Source organism: Lepidochelys kempii, chromosome 6 (genome assembly GCF_965140265.1).
Source record: "Lepidochelys kempii isolate rLepKem1 chromosome 6, rLepKem1.hap2, whole genome shotgun sequence".
Classification (NCBI taxonomy): Eukaryota; Metazoa; Chordata; order Testudines; family Cheloniidae; genus Lepidochelys; species Lepidochelys kempii.
Window position 1 is genome coordinate 68,772,601 of NC_133261.1, and position 27,250 is coordinate 68,799,850.

At 43.0% G+C, this 27,250-nt stretch overlaps 1 protein-coding gene and 1 long non-coding RNA gene across 4 annotated transcripts in view; one reads left to right on the forward strand and one right to left on the reverse strand.

The window, feature by feature from the left end:
* On the reverse strand, window positions 1-14,761 carry LOC140912991 (uncharacterized). Its single transcript, XR_012159433.1, has 5 exons — window positions 14,650-14,761; window positions 6,352-6,501; window positions 5,082-5,353; window positions 718-865; window positions 1-527 (listed from the first exon to the last, which is right to left on the reverse strand). It is a non-coding gene; the product is annotated as an uncharacterized lncRNA (long non-coding RNA).
* The window catches only part of DCAF4 (DDB1 and CUL4 associated factor 4), a 20,273-nt gene continuing 7,726 nt past the window's right edge, over window positions 14,704-27,250 (forward strand). Inside the window, exons 1-9 of one of the 3 annotated variants that reach the window (XM_073348524.1) lie at window positions 14,704-14,792; window positions 16,232-16,349; window positions 17,657-17,748; window positions 18,638-18,795; window positions 20,367-20,449; window positions 21,221-21,323; window positions 22,707-22,850; window positions 23,612-23,661; window positions 25,293-25,372. In XM_073348524.1, coding sequence (XP_073204625.1) covers window positions 16,240-16,349; window positions 17,657-17,748; window positions 18,638-18,795; window positions 20,367-20,449; window positions 21,221-21,323; window positions 22,707-22,850; window positions 23,612-23,661; window positions 25,293-25,372 — 820 coding nt within the window. In that variant the 5' untranslated portion in view covers window positions 14,704-14,792; window positions 16,232-16,239. The other 2 variants (XM_073348523.1, XM_073348525.1) reach the window with 2 other exon arrangements.

A 27,250-nucleotide genomic window follows, 5' to 3' on the forward strand; every position in this document is an offset into this window, starting at 1 on the left:
GTTACTCACATCATTAAAATTATGCATGTGCTTAGGTGATCTGGTGGACTGAGGTCTACAATTATTTGCATCAATAGTGCCCCATGATAATATAGCTCCAAAAGATCTGTTGAATTAAAAAAAATGTTTCCTTTCCACCCATTTATCATCATGGGAAGCAAATAAAAGGAGTTTCTACAGGGGGCTGGCTGAGTTCCTGGTTGAATGATTTCAGGGTTGCTAGGTTTTCATTATATTGTATAAGTATTAGGGAGCCCAGAGCCTCAGATAGGCACTCTTTAATAATTATAAATCTAAATAAGCTTCCTCTGACCACATCTTTTTGATTTTCTCCGCTGGCTTCCTGTAGAATTCTATGCAGCTTACATGCTTCTCAGACTTTGAAAGTTCTTCATAATACTGCCCCCACCTTCAGCATACCTCTGATCTCACTGGCTCCCACACAAGCTTCTACTTCCCATTTTCCAGACTTCCCTCTGTCTTTTTTGTCTGTTGTTTTTCAGATCATATACTGAGAGTGAATGAATCTTTCATACCAAAACAAAAACCAAGAAAGAACAAGAGTAAAGGCTCCATAAGAGAAACCAGTGTCCATCTCTGTTGTTCTATGTTGCGGCAATTCTAAGTCACAACATGGCAACTGCCCAGGCAGATAACTAGAAATTTAAAGGAGCAGTACACAGAAAACTAGTCTAACAATTAAGAAGCTAGACACACCTGTCTCTATCTGCTCCTTACTTCGTTCCCCCTTTCATGGTACCCTCATGCATTGGAGAGCTTCCCAATGAAAATTCTAGAGCCCACTCTCCACCTTCAGAAACCTGTTCCGTGAGGCACACTGACCAGTCTGTGTGGGTTCTGAGTTCTATTCAGGATGAGAAAAGAAAAAAGAAAAAGAAGAGCTCAAAAGTTGATTTTTTTTCTTATTTCATTTTGAATTTTCAAAAATGATCTGTTTTGGGGACATGGGGGGTGGGGGGGAAGAGACCCACACACAGGTTGCATAACAGCCCAAAAGTAAATAATGAAAAACGTCATACCAGGTCACTTCATCATTTGTGCACACTTCTGGAAATGCTGTTGCCATGCCTCATGAAAATTCAGTTTCCTGGTGTCCTCATTCTCTTCTATGAGCCATGCTGACCAGATGGACTATGTCTCTCCTGATGTGCAGCCTACAGAGGAGAATGGGAGCATGAACTATCCAGACTGCGGCTCCCATGAAGCATCACAGCAGCATTTCCCATTTTGGCTGAAGCTTTTTTGTTTGTTTTCAGATTTCCACCAAAAGAAAAAAAATCCCAAATTTAAACAAACATTTTTAAAGCCAGGTCTAGTCAGCATTTTATAGGATTGGCCTTGATCCTGCATGGATGGATCCCCATGCCCATGCCAAGTGCCAGTGAACACAATGAGGCTCCAGCCAGGCATAAAGGTTTGCCCACATGGATCCAATTGCAGAATGAGGGTCTTAAATGGTCAGCTCTTCAGCTCAGGAACAAAGCAGTCATTTGTTTGACACAGAGCATCTAGAGTGCTGCAGTACATAAACAATAACATCCATTTATCATCTCAGTTTTGTTGAGCCTCCTTGCTCTTGCATGATGGGAACTATTCTATATACCTCTGTCATATTCTAGTATGATCTTTTATCCCCAAATAAAATACAATTTTCTTAATTTCTCCTCATATGAAAGTTCTCCTTGCCCCCAACTACACACATGAACAGTATATTGCACTGAATCGCTAGTTTATTTTCTCTTTCTCGTGTGTCATTTTGACCAGAGGTAACAAAACCTTAATTCAGTATTCAGGGTGAGGATGCTCCACCAGTTGACACAATTGCATTATACTTTCCCCCTCTCCTTTATCTTGTTCTGTGTCCTTTATAAAATCAGGTACGTTTTATAGAGAAAATGAGTACATGGCTATTAGTCAATTTACACTCAGTTGTTACCTAGGAAGAAAAATCAATTACATCTTGTCAGGTAATTAATCCATTTTATACCCCATGGTCTGGTAGCCTCTGGAAGCTCTCAGCCATTTCATACAGTGTTCTCCATCTGTCATCCTTCCTGATCCCCCACAAGGTCATAGCACAGAGTATGCCATTTAGATCCTACAGCCAGTTACCTTAGCCGTTCTTTCCTGGGGACTTGGATAGATTTCCAGTTCCTAATTAGAAAGTACTTTCTTGTGGGGAAAGATAACTCAACCAACTCTAAGTCATTTTTAATAGCTTTTACCTATTCCTTTAATTTCCATCCAATCAAGTCCAAAGTCAAAGTTTTTTGGAACCTATATACCAGGAAGTTATGTAGCTACCAGTATTTTAAATATGAAAGACTAGAACTGTCTCTCAGCTCCATAACATAGGCATCCAGTTTCAGTCTCTTTTCTACTCCTGAAGACCTTCTCACTAGACTTTACTAAGAATAGGGGCAACATATACATTCTTTGTAGAGATTTGTTAGTTTACAAGTTTGATTCATCTACTAGTTCCTTCCAAAACAGTCTACTGCTTCCAAATAAGTCTGAGGCTTGGTCTACACTATATACTTACTTCAATATCACTATACTGACCTTAACACACTGTGTAGACAGCGTTATGTTGGTGGGAGAGCTTCTCCAGCCAACATAGTTACCACCCCTTGTGGAGGTGGACTTATTAAGCTAATGGGAGAGTCTCTCCCATCAGTTTAAACCATCTTCACCAGACGTGCTACAGCGGCACAGCTGTGCCAATATACATTTGTAGTGTAGACCTGAGTCTTTCTCCCCCCAACCTGATTATTTCACAGCTTTTGATAGGCAAGAGGGAGCTGGGCAGGGCACATCCCATGTACAATTTTTTAAGTAAGTTTTACAGTTTCATAGACACAGAACCCAACCTTGCAATCTCATCCTCATGGGCACACTCTGGCCACTGGAGCCTGACATTGTTTGTTTTAATTCCCTCTTACATTCTCCCACACCCCAACAAATAAGCCAAAACACCCACATGTAGCCTCTTCATATGTTGATATTGTTGATAAAGAACCACCTACTTTCCCACATTAACCCTCTCTGCTCTGACCCCTTTTCCTTCAGCATAGTACTCCTGAAAGGCCTCAAATGAAAAACACTCAAGGTATTTTAAGTGACTGGAAAGCTCCCACAACCAGACTTTTTTGTTCTAACAGGAGAAAATTTGAGAGTTATGTTGTATAAATTTAGATGGAATAACTGAGCTAAAGGTGTTAACATAACCCAGTCACTGTCCAACATCAAACTGGAAACAAAGACTGGGGACTGGCATACAGAGACCTCAGCCTGCTTAGCACCATGGCAAATACACCATTAAACATCATTTAACCTTTCTGAAAGATACAGAGGAAAATGAAAAACAGCCTAAGCATTCGAAATGTAAAGTGTTAAATAGGGCTTTGATTTTAAACAGCAGCCCTTGTTCCCTTTATCTTTAGCTGCAGACAGTTTTTTAGAAGGAAAAACTCCCTGTTTGACAGTCTTCTAGATTGCATTAAAGATGGCAATAATGGTCCTTTTGAGGAAGAGAGAAATTAGTTGAAATGGGCTGGAGTCATTGCTGCTGCTAAAGTCCAATCTTAGAAGGAAAAGCCCCCTTATCTGACAGTCTTTTAGTATTAAAGGTAATAATAACTGCTCATCCCTGGTGGTGTTTGGGATTGAGCTGGGGCCAGCAGGGTGGTGATGTCATCTGGGTCCCTCTCTCAGGTCAGGACATCCCGCAGTACAAAGGCAAAGAAGAGGGGGGCCCAGGAGACAATGCGGGTGGCAGCCAAGATGGTGAAGCTCACTCCAGTAGTCTCCATCTGTTCTTTCACTCTGTTCTTTTTGTTCTTTCCCCACAAAAACATTTATTTTAAGGAACTAAAAAGGGGGTGATGGGTGGAATAGCCCATCCCTCATTATTTTGTTCAACAATTAAGCCCAGTATAAGCTCATTAACTTCTGGCTCCACATTTCTTGCTTTTAGCAAGTAGAATCTCAACACAGTCCTTGAATCATATCAACTTGGTCTTTTTTGTTTAGACTAATCTAGTTATTCTGTCTCCCTATCAGACCTTTTCCCATCAACATTTGTTGTTATAGGTTATTGTAAGATCTTATGAACTTTTACATAGTTTTTACAGTTGAGCTCATAATTTGGATAAATATGTAGGTCCAGTTGTCAAAACAGTGGCCTGCATACTTCATAAAACCTTGCACCTCCCTTTTTCTTCAGACACAGAGCACTCAGATACAGGAGATTCAACAACATAAATCTCCAGCCAACAGAAGGGGAGGCTGTCCTGTGTCCAACATTAGATATTGTTATGGCAGGAGTAACTAGATATCACTCTTCCACATAATCTTACAAATTTGTTTTCTTCACCTGGGAACAGGGTACAGGGTCTGAAGAAACGCTATATTATTGTCAGTTTTGTCATACATTTTCTTTGGGGAGGAGCTGTTACAAATAGCAACAGAGTTCATACTCTGTATTCATATCTCTAATTAGAGTTAATTCTTGATACAGAGTTGTTTCCTGGGAAGCAAGCACTGGTTTGGGGCTAAGAGTCCTGAAAGAGGGATCTTGCCTACATACCATATGCGACCCCCTCTGTTCAAAGAATGTTGTATATTTTGTAAGTAAACAAGTTGCCTACGAAGATAACCAGACTCCATGCCATTGATTGCTACTCCAACAGAAAATCAACCTCCAAGGCCCTGCCCTCTGGTATTGCTCAGTAGAAGGGAAATATTTTCCAGATGCATGAAGGTTCAACTTCACACCTGAGGGAGACTAAGAAGGGGCTGAAGTAGCTGACAATAATATTACATCTAGGGCAAAATGTTTCCTCTGGGATACTGGCCAGTTCTTTCCACTTTTCATCACGCCTTTCATGAATATGTTGCAGTTCAGGATAACCTTCCAGCAAACACTGCATTAAGAATCTGTAAACTGATGCAATGACTCAGCAGGAAGGGGGTGGGGGGAGGGGAGAGAGAGAAAAAAAAATAGTGACATCCAGCAAAGTCTTTTCCTCAAAGGATATTACTTATAACAAGATACCAACCATCTGCAGATCATGGCACACTTTTTTGTGGTGAGGGTGTTTCCCTATAGCCTCTCCATGAGCACATCATCCCAGTATTTCACTCTGTATTAGCTCCCCACTGAATACAGAGTCCAACTCAAATTCTCTGTCCTGACATTCTCAGCTATCCATGGGATCACTTCGGCTTCCATGACCTTCCACAACAGCTTCCTTCCACCAGAGCAGTGATACTATCAATCCATAGGGCAGGTTCGGGAGGAGACAGAATTTTCACTGGATTTGGACTAAGACTATGGAACAAGATATAAGAATGATCATTGACATCAGCATCCTTAAAACTAAATACAAGCCATTTTCAAAGCACCTAAGTCACTTTGGAAACTAAGGGTATGTCTTCACTAGCAACGTTAAAGCTCTGACATGGCAGTGCTTTAACGTGGTTGTGTAGCTGCGGCACCAGCGCTGGGAGAGAGCTCTCCCAGCGCTGTAAAAAAACCACCTCCACGAGGGGAGTAGCTACCAGTGCTGGGAGCATGGCTCCCAGCGCTGGTGCACTGTCTACACTGCCACTTTACAGCGCTGAAACTTGCAGGGCTCGGGGTGGGGGGGAGAGTTTTTTCACACCCCTGAGCGAGAGAGTTGCAGCACTGTAAAGTGGCAGTGTAGACAAGGCCTTAGTCCCATTTTCAGAAGTGACTAAGGCACTTAAGAATCTAAGTCCCATTGACTTTCAATGGGCTTCTAAATGCGAATGTTACTTTTCAAAATGGGACTTAAATGTTTTTGAAAGTTTTACTCTAAACTAAAATTTTTACTACTTTTTACTCCTGCTAGCTCTGCAGAATCAACCAATGAGCTTGATTCCATTTCTCTTTATGCATCCTCAGCAGAACAGTGTATTAAGCCCAAATCATTTACACCTGACTAATCTCACACACAGTAGGACTGCAAAGGGGCAGCAGAGGGCAAAGTTTTACTTACGGACCATCTTTCAGTGCTTTCAATGAATGTCAAGGAAAGAAGCTAGGCTGACTGAGTCCAATTTGAATTGTGAATTACTAAGGCTAGTAGATTAAAACTATATATTATATTATACATACACACACATTATTAAACACATTTGATATGAAAAATATTGAGAGCCAATATGTATAGAACCCACAATGCAATTATCAAGGAATCACTTCTCAGAGTGGAGCAGCACTGTAATGTTGCATTAACACAGTCAGCACCATTGCATACACCACGTCTTATTTTACAAACTGTTATAACACGTAAAAGACTTTACTGTGAAAGTTCATGTTACTCTCCATCTTTTTGGTATATTTGGGAACCTCCTTCCTTCAGTGGAGATGAAGTTGATATTGCAGGATACAGAGCAGGCTTCTTCAAACACCTTCAGTAGATCTTCTCTAAGCATCGACAACATCATCTGGGACTTAAATACAAATAAATACACATTAAAATATTAAAATTGATTATTATAGAATTGCAATACGGGCACAATGCTGGTTACAAGAATACTCCAAAAGAAACACACTGCAGATCTTGCAGTGTGTTTTTGTAAGTGCACTACTGCCCTCCACTGGATGGAATCAGGTCTGTTCCAGTGTTTATAGAAAGAAAAGGAGTACTTGTGGCACCTTAGAGACTAACCAATTTATTTGAGCATAAGCTTTCGTGAGCTACAGCTCACTTCATCGGATGCACGAAAGCTTATGCTCAAATAAATTGGTTAGTCTCTAAGGTGCCACAAGTACTCTTTTTCTTTTTGCGAATACAGACTAACACGGCTGCTACTCTGAAACCAGAGTTTATAGACTGATTCCCTGGCATGTCTAGGGAAGCTACACCTCTAACTTGACAGGCAGAAACCTATGTACTGGAAGTACAAGTTCTCAGATGCCACGTGAATGCAACAAGTGGAGGATCATGATTGTTAGTGTATGCTATCATAATCCAGCTATTGATGTTTTGTGGCAATTCCTGCCTTCACAAGCTAATGCAGGAGGATATAAACCAGAATTCAATAACTAGGGCCCTACCAAATTCATGGCCATGAAAAACATGTCACAGACCATGAAATCTGGTCTCCCCCTGTGAAATCTGGTGTGTGTGCTTTTACCTTATACTATACAGATTTCATGGGGAGACAAACGTTTCTCAAATTGGGGGTCCTGACACAAGAAGGTGTGCCGGGGGAAGGGGTTGCAAGGTTATTTTAGGAGGGTGGCGGTATTGCCACCCTTATTTATGTGCTGCCTTCCGAGCTGGGCAGCTGGAGAGCAGCGGCTGTTGGCTGGGCACTCAGCTCTGAAGGCAGCACCGTGCCAGCAGCAGTGCAGAAGTAAGGGTGGCAATATCATATCATTCCACCCATGGGTGGTGGGTATAATAGGCCAGGGGAGGCTTCCGCAGCCTCCGGACCCCCGGTTGTAGGATTTTGGGGGGAAATTTTTGATTTATTATGCCCCATGCAGTTTCCAGGGTGGCTGAGGATGTACTCACCTCAGCCGTCCCGGAACCTGCGTGGGGCATAACAAAAGCGTCTTTGGGAGAAAAGGGATGCATGCTTTTCTCCAGGCGGCTTGGAGTCTGGGGAGGGGAAACGCAGTGTGGCTGCAGCTGGCCCAGGACTCTGGGCAGGGGAGCTTGGGGCTGCGGCTGGCTGGGGGCTCCTCTGGGCAGCTGAGGGGCTGTCTCGGGGCTCCGGCCAGCTCGGCAATCCTCCGGCCAAGGAGGGGGGCAGACTTGGAGCTCCTGCTCTGGGGAAAGGGGCAGGCAGAAGGAGCGGAGCTGGGGCTAGCCTCCCCAGTGGGGGGCTCCATCCACTGCCCATGATGCCACCCTTACTTCTGAGCTGTTGCCTTCAGAGCTGGGCGGCTGGAGAGTGGTGGCAGCTGACTGTCAAAAAAAAAACCCCACAAAAAACAGATAACCTATCACAGCCTCTTGGGAATTTTCCAACCATCTGCATCCCCACAGGCCTTGCTCTGAGTCACTTTTAGTGCTAGGTACTTAAAAGTTAAAGCACAAGTCACCGAACCAAGGGTTGAATCCTGGAAGAACAGCCCCTTAGAACCACTCTCATGCCACACGCACTTCCCGAGCAGCACATTTTCCCTTGTTTAACAAGCCTGTGAAGGCTAAGTAAGAAAAATGGGGACAAAACATTCGACAGAACAAGTAAGTGGATTTCCTGGTTTCCCCAACGTTTGAGTTTTGGGAACGGCAAAAATCTAGTTTTGGCCTTTTGCAAGGGGGATCCTAACTTAGCATTTCCCAGTTTTCTTAAGTGAGGGGTTTGTGTTTTATTGTAACCCTGACAATATTTTGGAGAGGCCCAGGTGGAGACCTTACCTGACCATTCCTGTTTTCTAACATTCAGTTTGGAACCTCCACACCCTGGATGAAGAGAGGAAGGCAAAAAAGCCAGTTGTGCAGAAACAAACAACTACAGGTTAAGAAAGGTTTTTTTTGTTGTTTTAAGCAAGAGACTATATGAAGAAGCCACCAGTTACATTTCCTTCCTCCTGTTATTCTGCTGCTGCTACCTTAGCACCCTGCTGACTGATTGCCATCCTTGGCTCTTCCTGACACCTTACCCCCCTGAGGATTGCCTCTCCTTGCCCACCTGCCTGCCAGTGCCCTTGTTGTACCAATAAAATAAAAACCAGCAGGATCTTATTAAAGGGAAAAAGGCAAAATACCACATTTATTGTGAATACAGAAAGAATCATAGTAAGCAGTTAGTTATAGTTATAACATTCCATTCAATCTCAAATTTATTCTCTCATTCATTCATTCATTCATTCATTCATTCATTCACACACACACACACACACACACACACAGGTTCTGCAAGGTTGTTATCATAGTTACCAGCCTTAGAGTTGCTCATGCCAAGCCACTGGCCAGGTGGCCTGGACATGAGGAGGGAGCAGGGCCTTGTCAGATGCTCATCTGATGCTCCTGGAAGTTGGTTTGCAGAATCAGACCCCAAAGTTCTCACTTTTTAGAGTCTATTTTTATAGGAATTTCTTCCTATGCCAGTCTATGGGAATTGCTTCATCATGCTGTTGCTGAATCAATCAGCAGACGGCACATTCCTGATGGCTCCAAGATGTTATCTTGTTCTTTGGTTCTCCCATCCTTGAGGCTGTTGGGTGGATTCCAGTCTGCCCTCCGGGGGGGGGGGGTCGTCTGGTTATTTCCACTTGACGCCTTCTTCAGCCGATGGACACTGGATTCTTAGGCTGGCACCTCCCTGATCATTCAGTTATTATCCACACCAAGCATCCATCCACATACATCCTCTATCTCTATTTTAATGACAATTGTTAATACAACAAAAGGGTGGGGAGTCTCTGGGTGCTGTTTCTGTTGTTAGAGTATTGTTTTGAGTCTCTCTCTCTGTGAACTGCTTTGAGAACAGACTCTGTCTTAGAATGTACTAACACAGTTAGCAGCTTGCAAGTTTCACACATAGAGGGAGAGAAACAGTACCAAAAACCAAGAGACCTCTTAATTAGTAATACCCTGGAATTTGAACTCTGGGGAATCAAACTCATTTGTGATTTTAATACAGAACTTCTTTAATATGATCCAACACCCTAGCTCTCAACTGTCTGTTTCCTACTAGTGCCCTCTTGCTGATCTGTCCCTCCGTTGCTCACCTTCCAATAACCCTGTGTTGTCCAACCACCTCGAGCCACGTACCAAAAGGATTATTTCAAAATTTCAAAGAGCCACAGGTAGGAGGGGATGGACAGTTTAAAGTTGCCATTCTCCCCACCCCCCTTCTCACTCTGCCTTAAATTCTTTAGAAATTGAGCAATCTATAACAGCAACTCCCCACTCATGTTCCCCGTGCCAAACTAGATTTTAAGCAGTTGAAGCTGGGTCTGGAGAGTGAAGCAGTGGATAACTTTTTTTAAGAGCCCTGCTTTTGTCCCTTCCAACCCTGATATTCTATAAAATATATATAAAATGGGATTCTATAAAAGGGCTCACTGACTGCAGGAGCACTTCCATATGGCCAGACATGGCATAGCAGCTGTCTCCCCATATGATGTCTCCCCACTAATAGCCACTCCATTCTGCAGTGGTCTCTCTTCCTGCAACTTGGGCTTCCAGCAAGGTCACACTTTAGAGTCCATCCCTTCCAGGACACAGAGAGCCCAACCCAGCTACAGTCCAATAACTTCATAGCAGCTCTTCCCTCTATCGCTGGGATTTGTGGTCCTTACACCCCTTATCCAGGAGACTTCACCCCACCTGCCACAGTAGCTGGTAGGAGACCTAGGCCCTCCCTCCAGTCTGTGTTCCAGCCCAGACACCCTATAGTTAGCGGCTAAGGTCTACTTCTTCAGACTCCTTACTGACTCCCAGACCACTTCCTACCTCTTCTATCCCACAGAGGGCGACTAGATTCTCTTTCCACAGCCAACTTCCAGACTCTATACTTACCATCCAGCTCCCCACCGGGGATTACCAATTAATCCTGGCTGTCTCCCCCCACCCCCCAGGTATGTTAATTGACCTCTCAGACCCACATTAACCCCCTCAGGACCTGTGCGGAATACACATCCAATCACACAATCCTACAGAAACATGCCCAGCTCTGCCTTCTTTCCCCATCCATCCCCTGTGAAACCATCACCTTCACTCACAATTCCTGAAGTAAACTATTTCTTTCCCAGGAACACCCACCCTTGCCTCCCTCCAACCAGCCCTAAAGAACTCAGCCTCCCTCCTTTAACACGATCCCAGCAATCCCAAAAACATAACCTAGCACCCAAATCTCTCCCTTCTTCTCTCCCCAACCGCCATGCTTCTCAGGAAATCCACCCCACCCCTAAAATCCCCGCAAATCAATTAAAGTCAGTGACTAAGGCCCCACAATCTTTCTAAGATCTATTACAGTAGGGGCACTGTCAAGGTTCCTTCCCCACTCTGAACTCTAGGGTACAGATGTGGGGACCTGCATGAAAACTTCCTAAGCGTACTTTTACTAGCTTAGGTTAAAACTTCCCCAAAGTACAAACTATTTTACCTTTTGCCCTTGGACTTTATCGCTGCCACCACCAAACGTCTAACCAGTATATTATTGGGAAAGAGTCCATTTGGAAACATCTTTCCCCCCCAAATCCTCCCAACCCTTATACCCCCTTTCCTAGGGAAGGCTTGATAAAAATCCTCACTAATTTGCATAGGTGAACACAGACCCAAACCCTTGGATCTTAAGAACAATGAAAAAGCAATCAGATTCTTAAAAGAAAAATTTTAATAGAAGAAAAAGTAAAAAGAATCACCTCTGTAAAATCAGGATGGTAAATACCTTACAGGGTAATTAGATTCAAAACATAGAGAATCCCTCTAGGCAAAACCTTAAGTTACAAAAAGACACAAAAACAGGAATCTACATTCCATTCAGCACAGCTTATTTTATTTTCTCAGCCATTTAAAGGAATCAGAATCTAACGCATATCTAGCTAGATTACTTACTAAGTTCTAAGACTCCATTCCTGTTCTGTCCTGGGCAAAAGCATCACACAGACAGAGAGAGAGGCTTTGTTTCTCCCTCCCCCCAGCTTTTGAAAGGTTTCAGATGCATCCGATGAAGTGAGCTGTAGCTCACAAAAGCTTATGCTCAAATAAATTGGTTAGTCTCTAAGGTGCCACAAATACTCCTTTTCTTGTTGCAGCTTTTGAAAGTATCTTGTCTCCTCATTGGTCGTTTTGGTGAGGTGCCAGCGAGGTTATCCTAGCTTCTTAACCTTTTACAGGTGAAAGGGTTTTTCCTCTGGCCAGGAGGGATTTTAAAGAGGTTTACCCGTCCCTTTATATTTATGACAGGCACTCTACGTGTTTTTGTAGGGTTCTTGCCACCACTCATTCTCTCTCCTGGATGCCCCAGCGCCTTCTGTATCAGCTGCTGTATGGTTGGTTGGCCCCCAATCCCCTCCCAATCTTGAGAAGGTTACATGGCTCCAACCCTCTGCTTTCTCTGTTCTTAAAGGAGCAGGAGCTCAGAGGCTGCTTTGCTCTTCACTCATCCCTTCCTGAAAAATAGTTTGCAGGGAACACATTTTCAGTTATGAAGAAAAATATATTTTATTACTAACACACTCGTTCTCAAGGCCAATTCTTAGGAGTCCCAAGGGCCTCAGGCTGACCACCCCTTCTCAATCCAGTCCCTATGCTTCCTGCCATCTGCTGGCCATTTATCTTTGCAACCTGCCTCTAGAACCTTCCCCTATTCCCTACCCACCATTGTCCTAACCTCCTGCTGCTTATGGTTGCCTCTTGACCCCTCTTTCCTTACCTCCTGTCCTGCCCCGCTTCTACCTGCCTTTTGCTGCCCAGGACTGTCCTGTACCCTTGCCACCTTTTCACCTCCAATTACTATGTTATGGTCCTCCAGCTGTCCCGCCCAGACTTTATTTGCAATTCTTCTATTTTATTCAGGAACGCAAGAAAGGACTAGAAAATGACCCTCCTGGAACAATCTGTCTTGACAGAAAGGTGAGGTTTCCTTCCTATCCATGTTAAATTGTTAAAGAAAATGAGGTTCTAAGTTTTTAATTAATTTTGGGGAGAGAGAATGTGACATTTAATTACATTTACATTTCAAAGTGGGTTTTCCTTTAATCTACTTACTTGTACTTACTGCTCTCATGTATTTTAGACAAGGAATTTCAGAGGGCATTGAAGCCATGACAGCTTGCATAGTTTCCAAACCTCTGGTTTTTGCTCAGGGTCCTCAATTCCTTTGTATAGGAGGATTGCTCATTTTTTAAAATAACACCTGTAGCTTGCCTTACTGGTGCTGGAGGAGTACATGTGAACTTTTGTGTCTCCATGGTGTCAGGTGTCACTTCCAAATCTCTCAGTAGAAGCTGGGTTTCAGTGAGAAAACACCCATTTCTTTCCCTGTACTTACCTGTCTTTTCTTTCGTAAAACTTTCCCCAATTCCATCAGAGAACACTAGCCTCACTTCAGGTGTATTTATACCAAAATGTTACTGGAACCTCCTAGAGTGCTTCAGTGAACAATATTCTGCATTTCTATCCAAGGATAGAAGGATCAAGGCTCTCAAAGTGAATTTGACCTCACAACACCCCTGTAAAGTGGATATTACTGTCCGCATTTCACAAGGTCAAAACGGACATTGAGTGTAAGTGACTGGCACAAGGTAACACAGCAAGTCAGCAGAAGAGCATTGAATAGAACTCAATTCTCCCCCTAAAGCCCCAATTTAAATTCCTCATGCAGTTGAATAAACTACCAGATGAAAAGGAATTTGAGGCACAAACCTGACTTACAATAAAAGACTAACATAACTTTTAACATTAATAAACTATATACAGTGTATAGGTTTTGAGGGAGTCCTTGTGGAACAAATCGTAGCTTGAGGCTGTGGGAACTGCTGAGTTCTCTGGGGCCTAAGAGGAGGGACTTACTGTTGATCTCTAACAGCAAGATTAACTGCTGGTAAACAAGATAATCTAACAGTCGTAATGTACATGACACACTGGGTAGGTTCTTGCCAATGGAATTACAGTAGAATTTGTTTCAGAGTAGCAGCCATCTTAGTCTGTATCTGCAAAAAGAAAAGGAGTACTTACAGCACCTTAGAGACTAACCAATTTATTTGAGCATAAACTTTCGTGGGCTACATGCATCTGATGAAGTAGCCCACAAAAGCTTATGCTCAAATAAATGTGTTAGTCTCTAAGGTGCTGTAAGTACTCCTTTTCTTTTTAGTAAGAAGTTGCATCTCTCAGATGGCTTTTATATGCTTAGTTGCTAGGTCTTCTTACATATTTTGAGCTGCTCTCTTTCCTTATAAAATAGGCAAACCACACCAATACCTAGGTATCACGTGTTGTTTATTACATAACATTGTACTTATAAAAACACTAAACGCATGTTAAACGATTTATGCACATTATACTGCTCATAAATATTTGCTATTGTGGCTCCCAGTCCCAGAAGCAGGAATGTTCAGTGTAAACAAAAAACACTGTAGAAGTGAGGTTGTTCTACTAATTCAGTTTCTCCTTTGAACTTAAGCTAGCAAACCTACAAAACAGCGGTATGCGCGTGCCTACAGGAGGCCATTAATACCCCGTAGCAAGCCCACATCCAAACCCTGACCCGAACCTCCGGGGAGTGGTGGGTCGGGGACAAGCGGCAGGAGCTCAGACTCCTGACCGGCTGGGAGCCAGGGACCTCGGGCTAGTCCAATCCGGGCGGAGGGCGAGGAGCGGCTGGAACTTCTCATCGCCACCTCAGCGGCTGCCGCATCTCTTGAGCGGCCCGGGGGAAACGAGCCGGGGAATCAGTTACCCAGGGGCAGGTACCCACAAAACCGGCCCTAACCGCACAGCCGGTGCGGCCGGGCCACCTCCGCCGAGAGCAGACAAACGAGCGGGCCCCGGAGACCCGGCCCCGGCTGCGGTGGAGCCGCTAGTCGGGCCGGCGGCGCGACAAGCAGTCACAGGCGATGTCACCGGCACCTCCCCCAACCATTACAACTACGCACGCGCAGCCCAGAATCCCCAACCCGTTCCCGCGTACACCAGCCCGATGCAGCCCGCGGCGGCGTTCTTCTACCGTCAGACCGTCACGTGACAGGACACGACCCCCCCCCGCCGCCGCCGCCACGCCTCAGCGAGTGATCATCTGAGGCCTGACCCTGTGCTCTCCTGGCAGGGCGAACGGTATGTCATATGATAGATACTGTTAAGAACCAATCAGAAGCCTACAACAAGAGACAGTTGAACCAGTGAGCGGGCTGGGAGCGGCAAGGAGGCGGGACCGAGTCCAGGAGGCGGGGCCGTTTTCAAGTGTGGCGACCGGGAGCGGTAGGCCCAAAGAGGTGGGTTTCTGACGGGCGGGAGCCGGGCTCCCCCCACCCCGTGCGGGCCTCGCTCCTGCATGATTCCGCCGGGCAGCGAGCCCTGGGGCCGTGGGTGGGGACCCCGGGCAGGGGGCACGTGGTCAGGGCCCTGACTCCTCTGGGGCTACTGGCGGGGGTGGGGGGAGTCTCAGGTCAGCAGGGACCTGGTCCTCAGCATGAAGGTACAGGAGGGAGATTCTCAGAAGCAGGTTGGTGAAGAGCAGATAAAAAAGCACAGCCCGTCACCTGGCTGCTCTGTGTTCAGGAAATCCAGCAAGCACTGTAGCCTGACTCATGTTATTGGGCATGGGGCGGTGGGGGGAGTTGTTCATGAAACCCTGTAGTGACCATTTTGTTGTAGGTGTCCATGCATCACCTAGCATAATGGGACACCGCTCCTGATTTTGAATTGCTGGGTGTTATGTGTATTGTTACTGTGATGTAAATGTCATCTCTGTCATCGTGCTGCAAGAGTAAAATACTCAAAAACAAAACAGGTATTATATTCGTGTAGATAACCAGAATTTAAATTTAAAAAAATATTCAGTACAACCCAAGCTTGACAAATAGGTCATCCAAAAATTAACTAAAACTCAGGCAAATAAGTCGTTTTTGTAAAACTGATATTTTTTCTCCCATCAATCCGATACCTTAATTGCTTACAGAAAGAGACTTGACACCCAAAAAAGTGTGTGATGTTATAATCTAAAGCATTGCACTTAACTCACCGCAGTTTTTACTTTGGCAGGGAAGAATATTATTGCTGCCATCATATTGTCTCCGTAGAGCCAAATTCAGCCCTGATGTTAGCAAGCGTATTTCCATTGATTTACAGTTTTTTACACCAGGCTTGAATTTGGGCCACAAAAATTCTAGGTACCTGGGCATTCATACATAAACATACATAGAAATTAGAGGAAAACATATATTACGTCATTATATTGCTCTCCTATGTGCCAAATAGGTATTATTGCATACTATATTGTCTCCAGTATTTAGTCCAATCTCATTTTTAAATTATTCAAGCTGTTGTTCTTTCTCTACTTATATTACAAGTATGTGGCCTTTGTATTCTCTCTGTGTTCATCCTAAAATAAGTTTTTTCCTTCACTTCACTGTCTCTTTTGTTTTGACCAGCAGTGGGTCAAGACAAATTTGAAATATGAGGAAAATGATGTATTAAGAGAATACCCTGTGTGTTGAACCCTTCCAGACAATTGGAATGGAAATTCTGATTGTATATGTATCTGTGTGTTTTAGTGACGGGCATGAAGAGAAACAATTGGAGAAGTAAAGAAAAGGAGGGGTGGAGCAGTCGCAGACAAACCTACCATCCCAACCACTACAGAAGACACAACCACTGTAGCTTTACTGAAAGGCAAGTGTACACAGTTTAATACTTTAGCTGTAGATTTTAAGACCTTTCACAAAGGTAGTTTGGGGGAAGGAAGGTTTGGGGGTTTTTTTGTTTGTTTTTGTTTTTTGTATTAATTTGTTTTGTTAATGTTTACTGTAAAATAGGTACATATTATTTCTCATTTTTTACAGATTGGGAAACTGAGATAAAGTTTATAGGGATTCTGTTATCTTGAGATCTAGCCCATTTTTTACAATAAAAAGTAGTTTACATATTACACCTGCCTTTGTGAGTCTTTCTGATAATTTTTTGTGGCATTAAATTTTTTTCTCTCCCCTGTTGCTATGAGATACTCACACAAATAGTAGGGAAAACTGACTAAGGCTTTAATTCTGAAAACATTGTGGACCATTGATTTTATTGGGACTACTCACATGGAAAGTTATACATATGTTTAAGTGTTTGCAGGATTTGGACCCTCACTCCGACTACATGGAGGAAACAGGTTTAAAAAAGGCTTTCAGATTGAAGTGATTTTTTGTATGTTAATTGTTGTCCTTTAAGTAACTAGTTCAATCCCACACAGAAAGCCAGTGCGTGGAGCCAGGATTAGAACTAAGAAGTTCCTTGCTCCTAATCCTGTTCTCGGAACACTAAATCGTGCAGCCTCTAAACCAACTTGACCTACTGCTTTCAGAATGACAGGATATAAGATCCATTACAGAGCTTAGTATGAACAGAAACACTGAGAATTAGTAACACATTATGCATATAATTTTAAATAGAATCTTAAGAAAATAACCCAGGGAAATTCAACCTAAAGTATGGACCTCCTCAACTTAAAATAGCTTACTTCTGTTTTTAAAGTCTTATACCTACTGTTGTTGCAAGAAATAGCTAAGCTCACTGTAATTGAAATAAAGAAGTAATTTTCTCTGATCTCTTCAGTTTGTTTACTTTGTGCATTTCAAAACACTTTGGGTGAAATCCTGGCCCCATTGAAGACAGAACTCACACTGACTTCAGCAGGACCAGGGTTTCACCCATGGTGTCAGTTTCACTGTAGAGACAGTGTTTTCCCCTGTTATTTGTGTGGATCTTTTACATAACAATATGGAGGCAGGAAGAGAGCAAATCACAAAAATTGACAAGAAAATTCAGGGCAGTTGTACTAAAAAAGCCTAGAAAATCATTGTTTTTAGCAAAGCAAAATAGCTTTTTCATTAGAATAATCTTCATAGAAAAGGTGTGTGAGGAGATCTTGCGTCTGGGCTAATAAATTTTCAAGACAGTTTTGCAAGCTGAACATAACAGTGCATTATTGTTAGGTGTGAACAAGAGGAACCATGGAACTCACTGAATGCAGACACCAGCAACAGTGGATCCTCTTCGGAAGTATGTCATAGCTCTCCAGTGCCTGGTAAGGGACCATTGTGTTCAGGGGCCAAAAATCAGCACCTAAATATTGGGTGCATGAAGACAGACGATCCTGTCATAGTTTACTTCGCCTCTCTAATATCTATAGCCATCTTTGGCAGAGATCTTCTAAAAGTTACGTTATTGAAAGAGTTATGTTAAATAGACAAAGAAAATACAACAATACAACACCTCCCTGTACAATGGGAGGATCCCAGAGCTCGGGCTCCAATCTGAGCCCAGAAGTCTACACAGCAATGAAACAGCCCTACAGCCAAAGCCCCGTGAGCCCAAGTCGGCTGGCACGGGCCAGCTGCGGGTTTTTCTTTGCTGTGTAGACGTACCCTGAGTGAGCCAGCCCAGTCCACAATTGAAATGTCTCGTGGATTGTAGGTATCTAAGCGTTTGATTTGGGAAGTGTAATTGGGGAAGGGGATTGCTGCTTTTATGTTTGGTCAATGATCAGTTGTCCATTGTTCTTGGTGTTTGGGATATCCTAAAAAAAATTTTTTTGTCAGCAGTGTGACTCATTTATGTTCAAGAAGAATGGCCGTGTCTTTGTTCTGGAGCACCTTTCCCTGTGTTTCCCCATTTCTATTTGCTGAATTTAATCTCCATTACTGCTGGTCTCCCTCTCCATATCCCTGTAATGACATTTCTTCTGCAGATAGTAGGAGCATGGTCTGGCTTTTGCTGAGGTGGCCATTAATGTAATCAATACCTCTCCCCATTTGTGACCTGCCAGTCTGGAAGCAGAAGTTTCCATGTTCTTTTTGACTTGGAATCCCCAAAGTGACGGTCTCTTGGCTGCTACTCTGGAATTGGGTGAGGTCAAAGGACAATAGAAAAAGTTTGTTCTCAATCTGATTTTGTTTGGTAAATACTCTTTATAGAACTACCAGGATTTTACTATGACCCTGAAAAGAACCGCTATTTCCGACTGCTCCCTGGGCATAATAACTACAACCCTCTCACCAAAGAGAGCCTCCAGTACAAGGAGATGGAGTGCAAGAGACTGAAGCTGTTAGAAGAGGAGGAAAAGCAAAAGAAGGTGGGTCCTGTCTCTGAAATGTCATTTAAACTTTACTGTGCTGTGACCCAAGACACCAGGATGGGCTACAGGTTATAAAACCCTCCAGTTTCAACTTTGGTATAATCGCCTCTAATGCTTGCTGTTCAAGGTCAAATGTTCAAACATTTGTCCATACCCCCAACAAAAGCTATGTTAAGATGGAGTTATGGTTGAGACTACATAATGAGTAATTTAGGGTAAAATACAGTACAGGGAAGAGGTAATTATCTCAAAACCAAGTATGATAAAGTCAGGAAATTCACAGTTAAGGTTAAGCTTAAAACCTTAATTCTTCCCTGTCACAGAGTCTTCAGACAGTTCACTGATAAAACTCACTAAAACCTCATGCCTGTGCATTTTTTTTTTTAAAGGATTAATAGTCATTTTTTTCAGTTGTTGTAGAATTCTTTATAGTAGAACATTGTGTCCTTTAGCATCTGCTGAAAAAAACTTCTATGAAGAATAACAAGAAAAATGATGATTAATCCTTAACACTTATTCAGATGTAGCTTGGGGACAAGATTTTAGTAAATTATGGGAAGTTTGATGTTTCAATGGTGTCCTGTTACTGAGATCATGGGGCAAAAAAAAAAAAATCTGACACAAGGTGCGAAACTTCTTAAAGAGCCCATTTTTAGTTTAATTTTAATTCTTTAACTGATTCATTTTTAAGTTTTCAGAACAAATGAATTCTCTGAGAGAGAGTAAATACTATCATTTGGGGCCAGGATATGCTTTCTTCGCTGTGCCTACCGATGCCTCCATTAAAAAAGTGACTACATCAGTGGGCTAGTTTTCACAGGCGCTGTGCACTTGCAGGTCCTATTAATCTCAATGGGAGCTGTGGGTGCTCAGCACCACTGAAAGTCAGGCCCCAGCTACCTATTTGATTAAAAAGTGACTTTCAGTCTATGTTCAGACTACAAAATGGATTGTAAAAACCTGGTATGCTTTGCCTTGCTCCAGCTCTGTCTACTGTTCAGTCTTTTGCTTTCATGAGCACTGAAAGTATTTCATGAGCACTGAAAGCCCAACTGTAAAATGACAAATGGAAAAGCTCGGTTATTGCAACATTAAGGTTGCACAGTTAAAATAAAAAAGGAAATGCCAAAGCTAAAGTTTCTATGGCAGCAGTAGGTGGCCATATTGTATTTCAGAGTTTTTGATTTAAAATAAGAACTTGAGGCATTATTTTGTAGTGAAAATGGTTCATGGATTTCGAACCTCAAGATGAGATAGTCACATAGTTATCCAATTTTTGCTTAATACTATGAGGAATTCAGTAAACTGAAGGGCATTCAGTTAGTTTTGTGTTTGGAAGCAGCCAGAGACTTTTCTAATTTGTTTTCTACCTCAGAATGCATATTTTGACTTTTAAAAAAAAAAAAAAAAAATGGGAAGTGCTTTGTTCTTCTTTGAAAAACAGCTTGTAAATACAAGGGCTTAGGGATAAATTGTTCCCCAAATATCCCAGACATGAAGGGACCATGGGCTGCTTTTGATCCTGTGCAACACATAACTGCACGCTTTCATTTGTTCTTTTTTAATAGAAAACATCCAGAGCTGGATTGAACTCATCACTTGTCTTACGCAAGAGGCAGTTAGGGTTACTCAGCTCCACCAATTATTGCAGGTAAGATAATTTCAAATCCCTTTTTCACCCTATAAAGTCCTACTGCTAACGTTTCTTTGTCATTAATCTCGTAGCGTACCTTGTTGTTCCAGTAAGGGACAGAGCTGGAGAAGCATCAGTAATAGACACAAAAGTCTACACTGCCTTTTTCTCAAGACATCCTGTTGTTTTTCTGTGTAGCTTTTCCATTACATTTTATACTGCACGTGCCTACAGAATGGCTCAGCAAGTCTTCCCTAAAATGACAAGAATTCAGATGCAAGAAAATATTTTCTGATCATCAGGTTTTGAATAGTTTGAGTGTGAAATTTCCCATCCTTAACATATACTCTCCTGCACTTTATAAGCATATTGTGGAGTTTTCCCTTATGTAAATACACTTTAACAGACCTAGTCTACAGGAAATTTCTCTTTTCCTTAACTTATGTGGCTTCAATCGTCCAAGTGAGAGTGCTACTGTAGACAGTGTGTCAGCAGATGCCAGCAACCTGTCTTCTGCTGTTGAAGCTGATTGGGAAATTGCAGTGGCGTGACAAGGCTGGTGTACATACAGATGGGGGGCCCCAAAGATTATTTATTGGTGGCCTCATGAGTCTTGGGATCTGAAGGTTGCTCGTGCTATACGTTGGTGGGGCTGCAACCCGCCAGCTCCCTGGGCTGTTTACCTGTTGCCTAACCTGCTGAGATAAAGAAGCATCTCAATGCCTTTTACCCAGAATTCCTTTCATTGGCATTAAATATCCGCATAGTTAAACATGTTTTCGTTTATAGATTGGTCCACGAATTAAAGGTGAACTGCATGCAAAGGAGGAAGGTAGAGATTCGGAGCCCAGATTCCTCAGTTACTGGAACCAACAATTTTAAACTAATAGTGGTATGTTATGGGCACTTCAATTTTTAAGGCTAGAGAGCACTTGGCTATAGTTATTTTCTTGTGAGCTCTGGGATTTGTAATGACCCAACATATAGGTTATATACACTGGGAAGTGCTTTTCTTTGTAGCAGATTGTATTGGCAGTTTCTCCTCCCATACAGAAGGTATTCCAGACTTGGGGAGCTCTGGGACTAGCTAAGTATGAATATGGTGTCTTTTCCTTGTGACCATTCTCCTTTAAGCAGTCTGCACTGACTGTTTTCCACTCTTTTGGTGGAATGAATAAATCCTTGTGTCAAATATTGCTCTCAATTACATATTATTTATATTGTAGTAGTGCCCAAAATGTGCTGGGTGCTTTCTTAACACCTAGCCTGAAGAGCTTACAGTCTGCAAAGACAGAGCCAGGTGAAGGGTGGGAGGAAAGGTCATGAAGATAATTGTCAAGCTCTGCTGATGAGAGAGGAGGAGAGGTTGGTGGGTAATGGAGTATAACAAGGGAGGGAGGAGAAAGGGAAAAGAATGAGATTGATGGAGTGAATGGGGGTGAAAGAGTTAAGTCTGTGAATAGAGCAGATTTTATAGTCCAAAAAGTCTGTGTAGATGTTAAGAGCGACATCACGAGTCTCTGGATCTGAAGGGGGTTTTTGTGGGTTGGGGGAGAACTTCTGATAGCAGAGGCTACCTGGGAAGCTCACCCACACTGAGTTCTGGCTATGTAGATGGGAGTGAGGAGAAGCAGGCTGAGAAGCCCTGAACTTACCCCTACTCCATGGCTCCTGCTATGACTGGTGCTGTGGTGTGAAGCAGCTTTTAGGGGCAGACATCTTACAGAGGCTGCCTTGGAAGCTCTCTGCTGATCTGGTCCATGTAAGTGAAAGCTGTTGAAGCCAGTGGGGGTACTGAAAATTTCCACTGGTTTAAATGAGAGAAAAATCTGGAACTCAAGACCAGCACTTTGATTGCAAGGACACCAATCTGATCCAGTAGGGGAAGGAGGCTTTCAAATGACAGAAAAGTCTACGTTTACACTGAATGAAAATTCTTTATGCGGAGCCCCATTTATATGCTGGAGCCTGTACTTACTGATTATGGTTCCACATGACAGCAAGATCTGTCCACAGTGCCATCCCAGAACTCAGCCAATAAGAGACAGCATTCATTATTGTCAGGTGTTGAAGTGGAAAATGGTATATCTTAAATGTTTTTCTAGTGAATTTCTCTAGAATGCAGATGGCCACACACATGCAGTGTCTGTGGTGCTGAACTGCAATCAGGTGGTGGTGGGAAAGCACAGTTAATAGATTTCTCATTGGGGACCCAAGCAGACAACCTAAAGCCAGGTCTAGTTTAATTGCCCACAGTGATGCACTTCTTTTGCAGGCAGACACAACTTGTGAGCGGATATTCACTGTGAATGATGTAGAGCATGGAGGGTGTAAATATGGTATCATCAACCTCAGTGGCTTAGGGAAGGACTCTCTCACCGTGGAGATGTATGACAACCTCTACTTCACAAACCGCAAGGTACCATTCTTCCACTGGCTCCTCATCCAGAAGGATTTCCTTCTGTTCTGGAACTCTCAAAATGTTGTAACATGGGATGTGTGAGTGGAAATGAGGAAGGGGGGAGGGAAGGGCAGGGCAGGGGGAAGGAAGAGAGAATGGAAGAATCCAGCAATAAGGGGATTGAGTAAATGTAGAATCCACAGAGACCTGAGCTCTGATACTCCTGAATTGCTTTTGGAGAATGGTGTTACAAAGCAGTCAGTCCAGTACCTTTCATGAGCAGTATATTACCACAGAATTACTCTTGGCATCACTTGAAAAGAGAGGCCTTGAGGGATTAATTCTACTGCTGATTTGTTTGCTCTGTTTCTTCTTAAGAAAGAAAAAAAACAAAAAAACAAAACAAAAAAAACCCCATGCCTCTCTTTGAATGGGAAGAACTTTTAGGACAAAATACGACAACCTGTAGGTGCCCAGTTCCATGGAGAAGACCTGTCTTAGTTAAGAGATGTGTTGAATGGACCCATCCAGGTTTGGGGAGGCTTTTTTTGGGTACTGACCTTTTTCTACTTCATGCAAGTGTTAGCAAGAGGCTGAAATGCCTGTCTCTCTTTATTGGGCTAGTCATCACTAGTTTTTTTCCAGGATGTTCTTGGCATTCTCCAGTATACTAAGGGGGTGTGCTCAGTTTTTCAGACTTATGTGGAATGTTTGAAAATTCACTTTTCTGAATTAAACAGGAGACGGCAAGTATTGGTCTGTCTTGCTTTTGTTTGTAGGTGAATTCTGTGTGCTGGGCATCGCTGACTCATCAAGATTCTCACGTTTTATATCCTTTTTTAAAATAAATAAATAAATAAATAAATAAAGCTTCAGGCTTGCTTCCACAAGACAACAAATTGCTTCACAAAACAGAACATAAGAACGGCCACACTGGGTCAGACCAAAGGTCCATCTAGCCCAGTATCCTGTCTTCCGACAGTGGCCAATGCCAGGTGTTTCAGAGGGAATGAACAGAACAGGTAATCATCAAGTGATCTGTCCCCTGTCGCCCATTCCCAGCCTCTGGCAAACAGAGGCTTGGGACACCATCCCTGCCCATCCTGGCTAATAGACATTGGTGGACCTATCTTCCAGGAACTATCTAGTTCTGTTTTGAACCCTGTTATAGTCTTGGCCTTCACAACATCCTCTGGCAAAGAGTTCCACGGGTTGACTGACAGCCACTTATCAACAAGAAATCCCAAGTACTGGTCTCAAAAGGGCTTAATGGTTCACTGGAAAATAACCAGAGAAGCCCTAAAGTTGAAAGAAAGTATGCTGTTAAGTCATAAGTACACATGGCAGCATTCAGATATATAGTAAGGCAAAAGACAAGTATCTTACAACCTAACCTTCAGAGTTAACACAATGAATAAATTACATCAAATCACTTTTGGGTATAGAGAGGAAATAGCAGAAATGACAAAATAATGGGCTGGGGTAGGAAAAGTGTTCTTTTTCTTTTGTGAACCCATCAGGGTGTCAGGTTTGGGATTGGCAATGGGGAATGTCTGATTAGAGGTTAGTGGCAGAATGCTTACACAAAAGATGTGCATCTGTACTGACGGAGGCTTGCGTGGAAGGTGCAGGGGCACAAATGGGAGAATGTGAAAGGAGCATGGAGGTGAGATTGTTGGCAGACAAAGGGTGTATGCTGGAGTATTAGCAAACAAGGGGAGATGTAGGCAAGTGTTGGATTCTGAAGACCCTTGAAAGGGAGAACAAAGAGTTCAAAAAAATGATTCAGACAATGGCAAGAAGCCAGTGGATAGAGCGAGGGAGCAGAGTGTCATGGTCATACTACAGGGAGAGGAAGAGGACTTTTCAGAGTCATGTTTCAGACCTGCACTGCAGCAGGCCTGGAGTTTTCGCTCTCCCCCATCTATCTGATCATAATTTCATCACACTGATCTGGAAAAATAAGTTTAAATCCTGCTCATACCTGTTACTACCTCCAGAGGGCAATGTGATACAACCCAATTTTAAAAAAATGTATGCACTGGGGAAGACAGACCCAAAGTAGTTGGTAAAAGGTTATTTTTTATGTCTTCACTCTCCAAAGTTCTAGAAGGCGATGATATTATTTTATGACTGGAAAGACCAGGAAAGATTTTATTATTCCTCCCACTCTCCTTCCCTGTTGGGTAACGTTAAATATTAAAACTAGAATCATAGAATTGCAGATCTTGTTCTCTAAGTCCTATGAGAGAAGGGTGTGATGAGGCTTAATTCATTAGTGACTGTAAATCACTTTAAAGTTAATCTAAGAGGCACTGTTGAAGGACAGGATATTATGTGTACCAGTGTTTCAGAGGCATCTCTCTCTCTCCTCCCCCTCCCCCCCCCCCCCCGAGTAATTTTATGCAACATGTGCCACTTCTGGGAGAAATCTTGCTTTTCTTTAACAGCCTCCAGCAAGTTGTGCCTCATGGGGATTGCAGAAACTCCAGGCTGTGCCAGTCTGCTTCCAGCATCCTTATTCAGCAACTCTAACCCAGGTAGAATACCTTTCTGTTCTGGTTAGAAGTTGTAGTCTGAACAGGGCCTAAATGAGGGATGACTTCTGTATTTTCATTCTCTAATACTTCGAGTGGTTTTGTAAGCATCACAAGAATGAATATTAACACTGTGTAGTGAAGCCCAAGAACTGATTTGGATAGTAATAACTTTAGGAACTAGTTAACAAGGATAGCTTATGGCATCAGATATTAACTGTATGGTACTTGGCAGAAAATGTACTCACCTATAAAGTAAATATTTATTTGGAATTTTCCCTATGTAAGTTATTTGGCCTCCCTTAATGCATAGAACCTGGATAGATAGATAGCCCAAAAGGTGCTCACTCAAACTATCTGGTCCTTTCAAATGGAGTGAACCAGTGAACAGTTGTTCTCCCAGGTATGACCTTTGCCCACAGTAATTGTTCACATACGTTTATTGATGGGACTATTTGAGATGGCAGTCCTCTTGTAAGTCCCTCTGCTCCTCTCCCAGTACTGATCTCCCAGCCCATGACAGGCACTGTGTATAGTGTTCAATCACATGAAAACATATGAATATTAAAGAGAGATGGTTAAAATAAATTGGCTTTAATTTGATGGGTTTGGCTACATTCCCCTATGTTGTATTTGTGCTGTTCCTTTTCATAAGGGTGGAATCTCCCTTAGTTGACTTAAGTCCTCACTATGCTGCTTTCTCCAGGTCTCTTTGTAGTGTCATTGTGTAATTTTGGTACATCTCTAATTTTTGTGTCCTGTGCAAGTTTGGCCACTGTTAAATTTACACCAAAGAAGTGTCTGATGAATACAAACATGTAAAGCACCTTGATGGGATGAAAATACAGGAGTTACTTCCAGAGGCTTTTTAAAAACAGTCAAAGAGTTAATGCTAACAGGAAGGGTTGCTGTTTGAAGACTGCAGGATACTTTACCAGTATGACAAAAGTAGTTCTAGGGCAGTGGTCCCCAAACTTTTTCCATTGTGCCCCGTCCTTACCCGTAATGGAACCTCTCCATGCACAGACACACACCCTGAACTGTGGTCAGGAGCCATGGTCGGGGGCTGAGGCTGGAGCTGTGGCCAGGAACGGGGCTGCAGCTGCGGTAGAGGGCAGGGCCAGAGCCAAGCAGGGGGCAGAGTGGGGCTGGTTAGTGCTCCCTCCCTGCCTCCTGTGGGGGCTGGCCCCACTGTGCCCCCTTAGAGGGGTCATGCCCCACAGTTTGTGGACCACTGTTCTAAGCTAATTTTGGAAATCACTGCCTTCAGATACATAAGACACCTACAGTGGCATCTCTAACCCCAAGCTGAGGGCTTGGTCTTAACATACTTGTGTGAAGTGAATAAAAACTGAAAACTTAGGAACTGTCAGTGGGTTGGTTTTGAACTGGGTTGGGAGTTGAGGGAACACAGTACAAATCTCGCTTGTTGCTATATAGTTAAACTTTGCTCATTCAGCAGATGGGGGGCCAGTGTAGCATGTTCAAAGCTTTGTCCAAACAAGACCCTTCCTCACTTCTCCTCCATTCCTTCCCCCCACATAAACATAATTTCAGTGCCCAACGTGCTACTTTCTGAAAATCCTTATGAATTCTCCATCAAGGGGAGAGGCAGGGGCGTAGATAGGCTTTGGCTCTTGGGGAAGGCGAAATGGTGTCCTTGTTCCAATGCAGTTGTATTAAAGCACTATGTATACCCAGTTTTTATAAACCTTGAGAATGTGGGTGCATTATGTAGCTATTTCTTTCAGTCTTCCCTCCCTTCCCCCAGAGTCCTGCCTTTGACTACAGAGTAGTTCTAATGGCAGTGTTCTTCGGCAATCACTCAAGCATCTGGTGGAGCAACCTTTTGTTTCCAGAAGAACAGGGTGGGTAGCAGCA